Consider the following 14,874-nt stretch of genomic DNA (forward strand, 5'->3'; position numbering starts at 1 on the left):
AGTAGTCCTCAGTCTTTCTATTTGATGTGTATGGAACATATGGGAGCATTTGTTTTACAGCCTTCCTTCAGAATGTAATCATTTTTTCTGATTGCATGTGTCTGGCATAGTGCTTTCCCTTCTTAAATGTGAATGAAATTTGGGCAGTCTCCAAACCTAAACACACCCTAATTTCAAAAGCCGCAGTCCCGAGGGTTCAATTCCTGTTTACTGAGGAATTAAACTCTTGTTAAACCACAAAGTTATTGTATATATCTTAGTAACTTTTTATAAACTAAGAAACCCACACCCCACCAAAGACCTGAGCCCTCAATAGTTTATTTAATATTATTAAGTTGAATTGCATTGAGGATTGTGTTACTGCAGCATTGTGCTGTATGGTCAAATAGCTCTTATGTGTGGTTGTGTAGCTTGCTTTGTGAAGCACTGTTTAAATGCTTGTTGATAATTAGTTATGTATTAATATCTAGACAGTTTTAATAGGAGAATCTTTCTAGATAAAACTACATGTGGAGCTGTTACTTTAATGTGCTTTTACAAATTTTCTAATAGCCATGCTACCAGGGGACAGGCAGAATTAGAGAGACAGAAGGAAGGTGAAATTCATTCAAGTTGCTTTATGATGTTAGGACATATTGGTTGTGATGAAAAATGTAGTGATTGGCAAATCAGTGAATGTTTACTTTGAAAACATACTGCCTATCTGCAGCTGGGGTTGTAGCTTAAGTATCAAGGAACAAGGTATTAAGTAACAAGGTATGTCTGCTTCTCCTTGCATCTTTGCTATATCATGAAAACAGTTGTAGAAAAATGGATTTAAAATGCTATTGAATCATTTATTATCTTTCATCTATAGATTTTCCCTTTCTACATCACAAAAGAAACGTGCATACTTTCATGGCTCCCAGTAAATTGACCACCCTGTCGTTATCTTTAAAAGACTTAGGTCAATGCTTTGAAAAACCACAAAATGCCCTTGCAGGAGAGAAAGGCATCCAGAATTCTGAAGTGCATGACAATTCTCTGCCACTAAGATTCAAACTTTCTCCTCAGTTATTTCTTGTGATTTTCTTTTTAACTAGCAATTACAGTGTGATATCTAAATATTTTTTTGGCAAAGCCTATAAATTGTACTTGAGTTCGGATGATCCAGCTTCAAAAGAATATGATATTTATTATTAACCAGGGTATCTCTGTATATTCTTCTTGTTTCAGCTATTGTTGACAAAATTTCTCAGACAACTCAATGATTTTGGAAAATATAACACAAACTTTTAAAGTCAAGTTTTCAAAAAAATAGAATTCCATATATTTAAAGTGCTCTAAACTCAAAGCTAAGGTTCTTTGCAAGGAAAGAAAAAGTTAACCAGGAAATGTGTAAGATTTATGTTGTGAGATGGAAAAAAGGGCCATTATGAACTTTGGTAAGAGCAAATACAAGCTAAATTCATACTCTGGAAAAAAATGTGAGAAGAATTAAACTGAAGCAGAATATTTTTGCAGTAATTTCATTCAGATTTATGCTCTCTGATTTTAGATATAGTTAATATCAAATTCTAGTACACTATATCTTTTTCCAATTTTGATGCTATGTATCTATCTCTAGCTAAAATTCAAGGAAAGAAAAAGCTGTAACATTCCAAGAGGTGCTAATGTGATCGGATTAATGACTTTTATGGGAAGTATTTATTGAATATATTCTTTCTTGACACAAATTTGGAGAGAAATATAAAAGCTTTTTTTGAACTATCCATCTGTAAATTAGAGCACAAACAGGCATTAACAATAAAGGAAGCATAAAAGGTAAAAATTCTGAGAAATTATCTTCAATAATACCTGTGCAAAAGACACAGTATTCCTTTTCTGTCAGAATTTAAGGTACCCACAGATCACAGTTCTGGATACCTGAGCCATAATTAGTGACTAGAAATTCAGGTTTGATTCTGAACTTGGACCATATACTTCAACTTCTTGATTTTGGTGAAGGGTGTAAACTTTCTCTCTTGAGTTTTACTCTGGCCTGCCCATGAGTAGATCATGCTTAGCCTTTGTATGTTTGACAGCTGTTACTTCTTTGCATACACAACCTGAGAATAATGGCTTAAATAAGGAATAGGGAGTCTGCCTAACCTTTGCCCGTGGGATTTGGTGGAGAAACATTAAGAGCTTGAACATGCATGTATGTAATAGATTGCTGTGATAAGCACTGTAATATTTCATTACGTGTAGAAGGCCAGACGAGAGCAAACCCTCAGTATTTATTCTAAAATATTTGCAAATAAGCATTTAGTTTTATGCTTCGTGAAAAAATAAATATTGTGATATGTGACATCCAAGTCAGGTGACTTTGCAGTCATTTCCAGACTTCTTGAAGTAATAAGAGAAACTCTGAAGGGCTTCTGCTATATGACTCTTCAATCTCTTAATCGTTCTATTCCACATCAGTATTTTCTCCCTTTTCACACGGGATGATGTTCAACAATCTCAGAAAAAATGTCCAAACCCAACTTTCTGGTTTCAGGTTCCTGATGGAGCAGGTATCATGATTTGAAACAGCTCTATCCCTCTTCTGCTAACTCTGCAAAAGCAGTGAGAGAATGCAGATGCATCTTACACTTTTCCATTATCTGAGTGATTAGAATATAATTTTCCACTGTTGTCTTCAAGTTCTGTGGTGGAGAAAAAAAATGAGTGTAACTTTTTTCTTAAAGGAATAAAGGTAGATACTCTCTTTTTTAAACTCTTGGACAGATTAATGTTTTGAATCTGTTTTGAAAACTATGATTTTGAGAAGAAGGGTCAGAAGGCTAAATTTTCATTTCAGTTTTATTCCTTTCCATGCCATTCCATTTTCCAGTACTACAGTTTGGAAAAAAAATTACCATAGCTTGGAGCGCAGTAAAAAATGAGGCTCAGTTTCTATTGATTAGAATATTGGAGGAGAGGCTTCACAGAGAGCCAGAGTTTTTCAAGAAACTAGGCAGTTTACTTGTATTTTTTTTCCTATTATGATATAAATGAAAATAATTTTACTCCAAAGAATTATGCAGTAGTTCTCATGTATTATATGTATGATAGTTCCCTTTAAAATCAAATGTTTTTTGAAGTGCTTTTTCGAATCCCAAATAAAATTTAAAAAGTAAAAAATACAAAACTGTTTTCATTTATTTAAAAAAATATATTATTTAAATACATATTTAAAGATCAGATCACATTCAAAAGTAACCCAACAAATTTGTGAAGAGAAACACAACTCTCCTCTTGAGTCCTTCAATTCAAACACTTCATAAATGATCAAAGAAAATGAATTGACAATGAAGATTATAATGCATCATTGAATGAGTAAATACTTTGCAGACTGCTAGTAGTCAATATTATTATTTGCAAGATATTCTATTTTCAACCAGATCTATTTATACTTAAAATCACTTTGTGGACTCTTACAGTTTTACCATAAGTAGATTCTAGAAAGAAAAGAAAAATGCGTTTGATTTGTTACAAGGGCATATTTATCGCTGTTTGTTTGACTAGTCACAACCATTTTTTGTTGGTTTTTTTTTTTTCAGAGAGCACAATCAGATGAACTAGAAAAAATAGAAAAGCATAGCAAGGCATCCAAGGAAAAAGAAAACGCCAAGTCTTTGGATAAGCCGGAACAGTAAGAACATACTTACCATAGAGCAGTTTTGCTCACTTCAGAAAACTTTCTCTGCTGTAGTAAATTATGTATAAGAACCCCCCCAAGTCTGTAGCTACTTAAAGTGACTCAAATCATGTTTTTAATCACTTCTTCAGGTTCCTCTATGAACTCTCGCTGATTCCCAACTTTTCAGAACGTGTGTTTTGCATCCTGTTCCAGTCAACATTTTCAGAAAGCATTGGTTCAATCCGTCGCAAACTTGAATTGTTACAGAAGCTGTGTGAGGTAGGTTGTGCTCTGTGGAAAGACAGATCTAAGTTTCTGATTTTTAACCTTGCTAAGCTGTACTCATATTTCAAAAGTTTTCACTTTATTTACTTCAAGTACTCATTAAAAATCTGAAGGATAGCAGAAGAGAACATTTTACGCTTGTAGTTTAATATCTAAGTGGATTTTAAGATTGCCTTTTGCTACTGAATTATATTAATCTTTTGCCATCAGTGTGTCAGTCTCTGGAAAACAGTGCACCTTCACCTTTTGTTAAAGCAAAATCTTCCCTCTTCACAGTGGCCATTATCACTCTTTTTTTTCAAAGGAATGCCAGTTCAGCTAACCTTGTGTTTGCTCAAATTTGAGAAATGTGCAACTTAATAATATCTCTGATATCTAAAATCAGCTAGAGATAGCAATGTTGTATCTAGTCAGAAGAGATTACTGGAATTCTGCAGTCCCAAGAAAAACAAATACAGAGCTTTAAAATGCAGGTTTCATCAGTATTTTAATAAATTAGAACTCTTTCAACTGTTTTATATTTCACTATGAAATAGCTTTTATTTGATTAAATGCTTTAATTTTTCAATATGAGTGTTTTATTAACTTCTTGATGAATTTTCTGTGAAATTAAATATACCATTCACAATGTCAATCTCAGTTAAGGATTACTATTTTGTTTTTCTCAACAGGTCATGTCTGGTAATATAGTACAGATTTTCTTTCATTTTTTTCTAAGTATCCAATTTGGAAATAACATTCTGTATTCATAAAAAATTACATATTAATATTGTTCTATTTCTACATGTTGCAGTAGAAGTTAACTTCCATTATCTGAGTCCTTATACACTGAGTTTAAATACAGCATCAACAAATCTCCTCATTAACCATAACTATTAATTGGACTTTTAACAGAATTTGTTTTTATCTGTATTTTAGACATTGAAGAATGAATCAGGAGTTATGCGAGTTCTGGGTTTGGTTCTTGCCTTTGGAAATTACATGAACGGTGGAAACAGGACACGAGGACAGGCTGATGGGTTTGGACTAGATATCCTGCCAAAACTTAAAGATGTCAAGAGCAGTGTAAGTTAATTCAAGACTTCCTGAAGACCTGAGAAGGTTAAAGTCTCAGAAAATTACTTTGTTTCTGAGTGAATGGTGTGAAGCTTATGAAGACGTGTAGGAGATACTCTTTTATTTCTATGCTTATCTGATCACACTTCTAGAGATGGATGTATTTCTGTAGAATTACAAAAATTAACCATCTCTTTTCACTACTGTATAACAAAAAATACCTAAAATTATGTTTTAGTTCTTAGTCTGATGTAGGTTTGACTTTCAGTACTCTTCATAGTTCCAACTTTTCTTGTAATTAGAAGCAATACTATGGTCTTACTGTTAGAAGTTTATTACAGAAGTGGAAGGAGTTCCATGCTGATTAAAAATATTTGTGAGGGGGAAAAATGTCACTCCTGAAAATGACTGAATAGGCATCCAGAGCATTTGGGATAACCCCAAATTCGTTACACCATGATTACAGTTTGGACTTTACATTGGAACATGCAGCTACCTGAGTAAAGGACTTCTTGATTCAAGATTTGTCTAGTATAGTCATGTCAGCAAAGAAAATACAAGTAGTGTATTTCCTTCCTCAGTGCTGAACTGTAATTTGTGTGTTACGAGCACATTTTGTCTTTGGTTCATCATTTTGGGGTTGCATTCAAGTATCTGCTTTTCTTTACAAGGAAACAACAATGTTAGAGTCTCTATGGCTAATGAAAAATCTTATCTGCATGTGACAGATTATAACAATAATCTGAGCCATAAAATTTGTTTCTGCATCTGGTGAGACACTGTCAAGATGGTCAGTTCTGCAAATGGCAGGAAAAAAGCATTGGTTTCTCTTCTTGGTTCTTCACTAGATATGTTTTTTAGCTGCTGGATTAGGTCTTGTGAGAAGGCCATTAACCCTGAGTTGAGTGAGCATGTGAGCCATTTGCCTTTATAAATGGGTGGAGGAACTTCCTTCTTGCATGCTGGTTTCTTTGGTAAACCAAGGGAGTGGAGATGTGAATGGCACTTTAGTACAACATGTTTAGGGCAGCTTACTCTAGCTGCACCTTCAAATTGACTCTAGATCCAATACATCACCAGTTTTAGAGCTCTGCTCAGTAGGAAATTTAGGCACACTGAATTTAATTGGGTAACTCAAGACTTCAGCATGTAATTTGCTGGAAATATTGTAACTGTTAAGATTGCAGTTGCAAGATACATTTCCAGTTTATTTATCAGGAATGTTCTTACAAAATCCTTTTCTGAAATTTTCTGAAAACTTAGTTCTGTCAGAAATCCCCTTCAAGTGGAAGATTTTCTGAAGTTTCATTAGAGAGATTACAGAGGGGAAGCAATTAAAAAGTTCCCTTAACCCCCAACACTTCCCCCTAGCCCCAAAAATTTCATTTATAAAAATAAATTTCTTTGTTTAACTTTGGTTCTAGTTGTAGTGTTGCAAAAGAACTTGTATACATGAACCCAGAAACAATTTCTCTTTTTCTTCTTGGGAAATTTCAGAACATACATATTTGCTTTGCAATCAGGTAGAATTAAAAAAATCAGGAGTGTGTTATATAGGTGTTTTCTCTTTCTCATTTTATTTAATGATTAAATGGAATTTGAGGGTGTGGTTTGGTTTTGGTTTTGTTGGTTTTTGTTCTTTTTTAGTGAAGGGACCAGACCAGAAAAGTATTTTTTTTGCAGTAAATATTTCATTTATCTGAATTATCTTTTCTGAATTTCTTCTGTGAGTTTCAGTAACACAGCAAACTCTATCCTCTTCTATACAGGACAACAGCAGAAGTCTTCTATCATACATTGTCTCGTATTATTTGCGTAATTTTGATGAGGTGAGTGAAAATTAAAATTAACTCTTTTAAATTTAGATTAAGCAACCCAACTTAGTAAATTTCCTCTTCTGCTGGCAAGATACATACATACAAATATTCTCTGTGCTTTCAGTCATATATTTTAGTACAGAAAAAAGGTAATGAGCACTATGGAACTGTTAATTTGTTTTTTGGTCAGGATGCTGGAAGAGAGCAATGCATCTTTCCTCTTCCGGATCCACAAGATCTCTTCCAGGCTTCACAACTGAAGTTTGATGATTTTCAAAAAGATCTCCGCAAAATGAAGAAAGATTTGCGAGGTACTGAACCTAGATTAAGTAGTAAATTTATGTTACCATTATATCTCTTCTATTCTTGTTTGTATAATTTCGATAGATTAGATGGTACTGTAAAAATAGTTGTGCATTTTTAACTTCTCAGTTACTAGCTTGTTTTTTCTGTGATCATTTATGCCATAATCCATAATTTTCTGTAGATAACCTGTAAGAGGTTTTTAAATTAAACACCGTCAAAAACAGTTAGGTTGAATCTTCTGTTTCAAAACCGAACCAAATAACTAATTTAGTTTTATCCTTTGTGCAAGCTGATTTCAAGCCATTGACCATAAAAAGCACTGCAAATTATTGGACCATGTGTATGTTTAAAAAAAGAAGTTTATAGCCAGGTCTAAATATTATCTAGTGGATAAAATCATATATATGACATTATTAAAGGCACTTGAAATATCTGGACTTTACTGAACAGTAATATGCAAAGAAAGAATTTTTTTTTCTCTTCTTATGAATTGTTGTCTTTAAATCAATTCTGTAAGCTTAAGAGATATTTTCTAGATTTTAATGAAGAACATTTATCATATATTTCTTATTAGCATGGGGATCTAAGCACTAAATTTGTTAAGCAAGTGTAGTTTGCACAAATGATCCGTGACCTTTAATATTTTTGCAAAAAATCTCTGCTAAACTGGTCAGTTACATTACTGTGCTAAATCTTTGAGGGAGAGATACAGATCAAGGAGTGATTACTGTTGCCTTGCTGCTTTTAAATGCCGTGCCTCTCTCTAGAGACCTAGGAATGGTTTGGTAATCCATTAATCCCTGAACAACCTAGAATGGGAGGTTTTCTATTACAACAAAAGCATAATACGGTTACTAAATGATATCTGACCTTCTCTTCTTGCTCCTATCAAGCTTTCTATTTGGATATTTTGAAAATTATTTTAAATATTTTGAGTACTTAAAGTATTTAGTATTTTTAGTATTTAAGGTTGTATCAAAGTCACTCAGTGTGACACAGAGGAGTGAACAGTTGTATCATCCATTTACTGCTCCTGAACAATCTTGGGAGCAAAAACCTCAGAATTCAGTCATGAAAACATGTTTCTTTACTTCTTGCAATTTTCAGAAAATATCAGAGCTGATATCAAACTTGCACATGTAGAAGAAAAAGATACTTAGGTCTTACTAAAAGAGGATACTTAAATTCAGTTACATGTTAACAAATATACATGAGGGCAGATTTTATTCCTGACAGATTCACCAAAAATGGTTTTTTGTACATGAATAGTTGAATATTTTCACATCAAGGCTGAAATTTGCACACAGACATAAATCTCTTGTGGAATAAATCCACACTGTGCAGTGATCAAAGCAGGGGTTCTGTAAAAATGGAAATTACACGCTTCGATCTGCCTTCAGATTGCAGTTGAATTCTTTCTGTGCTTCCAATCCATCCCTTAGGCTCAAGACTCTGTTGCCAGTCTTTTCTGTTGTGAATGAAACTGAAGAATAACTACAAACACCATTGCTCTTTCTCTATTACATTTGGTACAAACTTTTCTGGGGAGAGCATCAGCAGCTTCATCCTAGCCTGAATATGAAGTGAGAATTTCAACACCAGACTGCAATATCAGTCATGGCTTCTTAATGGTCTCCAGATACACAAGATTCTTTGTGTTAACTTTCTTTTTCAAAGAAAAGTGTCAGTATAAATTAAAAACCATTTGTTTTAAAAGATTTTATGACCACGAGATCAGTAGTAGTAAAATCTAGTAATACGCTAAAGATTCTCTGTATTCTGATGCCTTGATTGTTGTAATGATTTCAGTGAGATTTCAGCCTGTCTCAATGACGATAATTTCTAAATAGAGTACAAATTTTAACCAAATGCATAAAATTACTTCAAAGGGGTTCTTTTTCTCTGCATTTACTTTTAAGTATGCTATCAGGTTTACTAATGAACATGTGGAATCTTCTGAGTTACTAGAGCTTGTAAGTGCCTTATCAAATGTCTGAACAGGAAAAGGATTGAATGATGCTGAGAAAATTCTGATGAAACTCTAAATATGAACCTATTATTTTGAAGTCAGTGTGAGTAAATAAGCATTGACTATTCCTGGGAATCACTGACATTAAAGGCATAGAAATAAATGCCCAGAAAGCATTAGAATTTTATACTGAGATGTGGACTGTAGCCTTGGAATTCATCACTAATTAGACAGCAGATTTCGTGGGTGGATTTCACCATTTGGTGAGGGTGGGCGTTTGATTTGTTCTTTGTCACTGAGAAACTGAAACTTGTAGATAATGCTGACACAGGCAGTATCAACAGTTTAAGTGTATTCTGTTTGTGTTAGTTTCAAATACACTGAAAACAGTGCCGTGAGATCATGCTTATTAAAATGTGGGAAGGAGGTTCACCCAGGAAAAAAGGTCTTGTGCAGATTTTCTATTGCTGTCTAAGAAAACTTTCCACGATCATTATTCAAAGGTAAATTTCATTCCAGGTAGATCCTTTCATAAAATTTAAAAAACCCAACAGAATACCCACAAAATAGAGGACAGTTATTATTAAAAAAAGAGTTTCATAGCCATAACAATAGCAGTTCATTTTACTACTGCTATATTTTTCCATCTAAAGATGTTAGTAGACATGCAGATATAAATAATCTTCATGTTTCTGTAAAATAATTTTGCTAACGTGCTCTTTCACAGGTTGGAGTTTGGGCTTATGTTTTTATTAGAGTTATGCTGACTGCTTAAAAAGAAGACGGACTCGTGATTTTAGAACTTCTGTGCTTTCTTCCATTTTGACTATCAAAGCTATTGTCCATTTTCCAGTGTTTACGGGTTCTATGCCTTAGTAGTTTGTAAAATTTTAGAAAATAAAATCTCTTTTAGTATTTCAGATTAAAAGTGCAAGTTGCAAAGACTTCTAGAAGCATTCCGTGTGCCTATTCCAAGATGAGTAAGATGGAAATTTGGAGCTTTTAAATAATACACATCACAAGGATAAAATTTATATAACATATATTTTAAGATAAAAAATCTTAAAAGGATTTTTAAGATGGAAGACCGAAGGACAGGTAGATCCCCTTACTAATGAATCAAGTGAGTTTGGCTCCATCTGTTGCTCCTAGATTTCACAGCTCTCCAGGATTCCCACTTTAGCCTTTTTGACTTCAGTGACATATAGTTTGTTAAGCAACTTGATCTGCTTTTGATCTCTCCTGGCTGTCAGCAACGTTCCTTGATGCAGTCATGCCAGGCAATGACTTCTGTTCCTATGTCATTCCACAGAAGAAATTTTAGCACTTGCCACATGACTTGAATCAACACACCATGTAAAGAAAATTGGGTATCCAGGATCACAGGAGCAGTATGTGGCTCTCACTGATTAAGACCTGAGTTATGTAACTATTAGTATCAGTAGTTTTTTTTTCAGACTCTTCAGAGTGCTCCAGGCAGAGCAGAAAGATGTAGAAAACATGTATTAAGTTGATCAAGAGTCTAACCCTCTTTGCTCTGACACTAAAGGTAAAATTTTGGTTTAGGAAAATATTGGATTTTTAATCTACAATAGATGTGGATTAAATTTTTCAAGATGTGTTTAGTTTAGGAAAGAACTAGAACAGTAGAATGGCATTGAGAATTACAGAATTATAGCAAGTTAAAAATGTTTAGAAGCTGTTCTTTGGCCACACATTAGCATTCTAGCTTTACAACATTAAGTTTGTTCTTGCTAATCAGAAACTAATTCATCACTTGTCACTTATTGCAAAACTTCCACTGAAGCTCAGCTAAAAGGGAATTAGAAACAATGTCAGGCAGAAAGTAAATCTGACTAGTAGAAGAGATTAATAATACAATGATAGCTATGAAATTGAGTTGAAGTCAGTACTTGTTTATATATCATAGCGTCATATTTAATATATTTGATTAGAAACTGACTACGAACAGCAATTATGATAATTAAACATTATTTTTGTAGTGATGCTTTCTTTTCCTATTCTGAGTGTTTACAACTCTTTGAATATTCTCCATCCAAAAGAAGCTAGGCTGTGTGGCCCAGTACATCTCCCTGATTTGGAATGAATGTGACTGAGAATGTTTATAAAGTGTTAAGCATCTGCAGAACACTTTGTATTTTAAAAGCGTGTTCCAAGAAAAGCCCCAGAGTATCTTGGAATAATGCAAGTTCCCTATTTTTTTTCACTGCTTCTTAAAGTCACCTAAAGCTACCTATTCAGTTTGGACCTGCTAGTTGTAGAGTTGTTATTTGCTCTCATGTTTAACGCCTGTTGTGTGAATAAGAGCATTGGAAATACCTTCTTGTACTTCTAAAAGCCTTTTGAGACATTTTTGGGATGGTGTCAATGTGCAACAGAGAGTTTGGACAGCAATAGGCTCACTAATCATTCCTCTTGCCTCAGTAAAGGTACCCTCAGTACCTAGAAAGAGTTCCCAACTCTGAGAGTTCAGTCAAGCTGTAGTCTGAGATGGGATTTTCCTCTTCATGGTCAAATCTATATCTGGGGTGCAGGGATTACTTTGCAAAATAAGATTGCATCCACTATTAGCTCTTTAATAAGTAATATTAATGCTTTCAGATTAATTTTTTTTAAAAAAATGCAGCATTCTATTTGCCTCTCTCTCTCACACACACACACATCTGTATCTTTTCATATTCTCAGGACTGTATTCTATCACAGTTCTGATCATGGATCTAAGACTCTATCAGTGCCACTTCTTGATCAGAAGCAAGAGTGGTATTAATTGCAACTTCAATTAACAAACTTGAGCAGCCTTAAGCGGTTTAGGGTCCCACTTCAGATGGAAGAAAGGGAAAGGATTACTCTGCTAAATTTGATTGTCCTCTCCTAAAGGAGAGGGAGAGTCTAAGGATTGATAGATGTTCCAGTTAGTGAAAGGCCTAATCTGGTGATCTGCCTTTTAAAAAACTGAAGCTTGGTTAAATAAATCGTATCCTAAGAGGTTTTCCAAAAAGTTATTTTTAATGTGCTTTTGCATTAATGTTTCAAGAGAAGGTGGAGCTGGAGTAGAGAGAATTAAATGAGGAAAAAAATTGTATTCTTTTGAATTTGAATTCATTGCATCATCAAAAACATTCTGCTCAAAGACAATTAAAAATGTTTGTGGTTTTGTCATTCTCTGACAATAGTTTTGATATAAATGTGAATGAAGATATTTCCCAATTAAGAAGTAGATCTTTTATTTTTCTTCTATGATCTATAGATCCATATTCTGATGAAAAAATTCCTTCAGTCTTTTATTAAAAAATGCCAAATCACTCAAGGTAATTAGCAACAAAATAATATAGCAACAGTAGTGGTTTGGGTCACTCCTCCAGTCATTGGTACCACATACCTTTACAGAAACAGGTACTGTTTTAACTAAATTTAATCTTTACATTTGCCTAGTCATTAGCAGCTGTACATCCACAAATTCTATCTGTTCAGTTATCACTGAAGGGGTTAATTGCTGCAGCTATGCTGCATGCAGATTCCTAAACCTAAACCAGATGTAAACTAAAGCCAGGCTTTCAGTCAATCTGTGAGTCATATTTTACTGTCCTTAAAACTCCAAACAAGGAGCTGTCTATGGAAGCCCTTGAAGACTCAGCAGCTCTTAGTGTAAGTCATTACAATTCCAAAAAAAATAAATAGAAGAAAATTAAGAGCTCTATCTGTATTTGTGGCTGGGTTCATCAGAATTGGTCTTTTGATGAGGCCAGCGTTGTTTCCTTTAGATAAAGTCTAAACTCTCTTTTAAAGGTTAAATCACAGGTTGCAATTGTAAGGAATCCAGAAAGTGCTGAGGAAGTTGAGAAAGCAGTGATTTTGTTCTTCTATAGTTTTCAGACAAGTAGGACACAGGCACATCTCCCGTGGCAGTGATGCTTACAACCTCAGAAAATTAAGGACATAATTTCAAAGCTTCCATAAAGACTTAAAAACAAATAGTCTATCAAGTCTTAATTAAAGGTGTGCTTTCATGTATCTTAAACTATCTTGAAAATCCACCTGACTTCTAGCAGATTTCATAGTTATCTATATAGTTTCTGAATTAGTTAACAAAAACAGCTTAATGGATTTGTTAATTACTCATCCAAGATAATTCATTAGTCTGCTTGCTTTTTTTTTTTTTTAGTAATGGATTGGTTTTTTTATGGTTGGGTTTGGAGCTTTTGTTTGTGTGTTTTTATTTTTTGTTGAGTTTTTATATTTTGAGGGTTTTACAAGAAAAATCCTGTTGCTCATTGTTATTCTGGCCAAAGAAAATGCAGTAAGCCTGAGGAGCAGCTGGTTATCTGCTCACTCATTTTGTTCAAATAGAGATCTTTCATGTTTAGAAGAGATTTGTGCTTCCAGGGGCTAAAATTTAGCATCCAACAGAACCAGCTGGAAAATGTGCATTAAAAAGATAGCCTGAATGTTGAAAATTTTTTTTTCTCCTTTTCAAAAAGGGAAAGTAACTATTTCTGGTAATGAGTCTGAGTGCATTTTACATCACTTACCAGAATCACGTATTGAAAATGTTAGTGCAAAGCACAGGTTGTTTTGTCTCTTTCCTTTTCTGTATAGATGTCTCTTAAATGATACCGGCTGTTGTGAGACTTTATATGTTTTTAGTAAATTGACCTGAAATAGAAATAAAAAAATAGGATGAGCAAGCTAACACAATAGCTTAAAAAATGCAATTAATTGTATTTTAATATAGAAATAAAGAATGAGATGAATTCTTGAGATACTGGATATAGCTGGAATCAGAATTTGTTTAAATCTCTAAGCTGGTTTTGAGCACGGATTTTCACATCAATATCCAGACCAGGAGCATTTGAGACATGTATAGGCAAAAATCTACCTGTTTGAATTGCCCACAAGAATCTGTTTTGATTGCTTCTACGAAAAATGACATACAGTTCTCTGAAGCATATGATCTTGAGAGGAGATGAAATTAGATGTGTTATTGATCCTTTCTATTGTTGTTGATATATTGCTTATGTTAATATTTATTTAGAGGGCTGGAGAAAAGGTGTCTCTGCCCTTGCCAACTTCTGCTTAGGATTTAAGATCTTTGGGAGGTCTCAAGTGCATGATTTGGGATGAGAGGATACCAAAACCTTCTTGCTTCAAAGCAACAGAAAGTATCTTTATTCCTGTTTGGGCAATTCAGTCTTGTGAGATAAATTTCTACCTAGTGCTTGGCTTTTGTGACTGCCTATATGAGTCTCATTTCTGGTGCCTTGAATACTTTTCAATTCTTTCACTACAATAAAATTTAAAATCTGCTCAAAGTAAGTGGAGTTTTAAAAATATGTTAACTTTGTCTAAGTTTTTCAGTTCTATATACATATGCTAAAATGAGAGAATAACTAAATGTGAGAATAGGGAAGTTAAGATTGAGTCAGTTAAGAATAATCAGACAAGCTTTTTGCTTTACACAAAACTTTTACAAAGCCATCATAGCAGATGCCCTTTGCCAGTCTATTCCTTTGACATTTGGGATGTTTAGCTGAGATGTTTCATGGAGATAAATGTGTTTGAGTATGAAGCTGAGGAGAAAAAAAATTAAATTTAGAAGGCTGTTTGTATTTTCACATACCTTTTTTTTTTTTTTTCTCCATGGTTTTTCTCCATGTTGCTTAGAAGTTGCTAAATACCCTTCTGACAGAAGCATTTACTCAGTATCTTCTTTCTTCATTTGGGCAGAAATACTGAGAACTGGTATTTTGTACCACTTTCATTTGATCAAAACTCTA

The 14,874-nt window shown here is 33.8% G+C and overlaps 1 protein-coding gene across 1 annotated transcript in view; it reads left to right on the forward strand.

Moving 5' to 3' along the window:
• The window catches only part of FMN2 (formin 2), a 154,099-nt gene that overhangs the window by 87,452 nt on the left and 51,773 nt on the right, over positions 1 to 14,874 (forward strand). The window contains exons 10-14 of the mRNA XM_033512685.1: positions 3,567 to 3,658; positions 3,796 to 3,925; positions 4,850 to 4,996; positions 6,757 to 6,816; positions 6,995 to 7,115. Of these exons, the coding sequence (XP_033368576.1) occupies positions 3,567 to 3,658; positions 3,796 to 3,925; positions 4,850 to 4,996; positions 6,757 to 6,816; positions 6,995 to 7,115 (550 nt within the window). The remainder of the gene's footprint in view (positions 1 to 3,566; positions 3,659 to 3,795; positions 3,926 to 4,849; positions 4,997 to 6,756; positions 6,817 to 6,994; positions 7,116 to 14,874) is intronic.

Source organism: Parus major, chromosome 3 (assembly GCF_001522545.3).
Source record: "Parus major isolate Abel chromosome 3, Parus_major1.1, whole genome shotgun sequence".
Lineage (NCBI taxonomy): Eukaryota > Metazoa > Chordata > Aves > Passeriformes > Paridae > Parus > Parus major.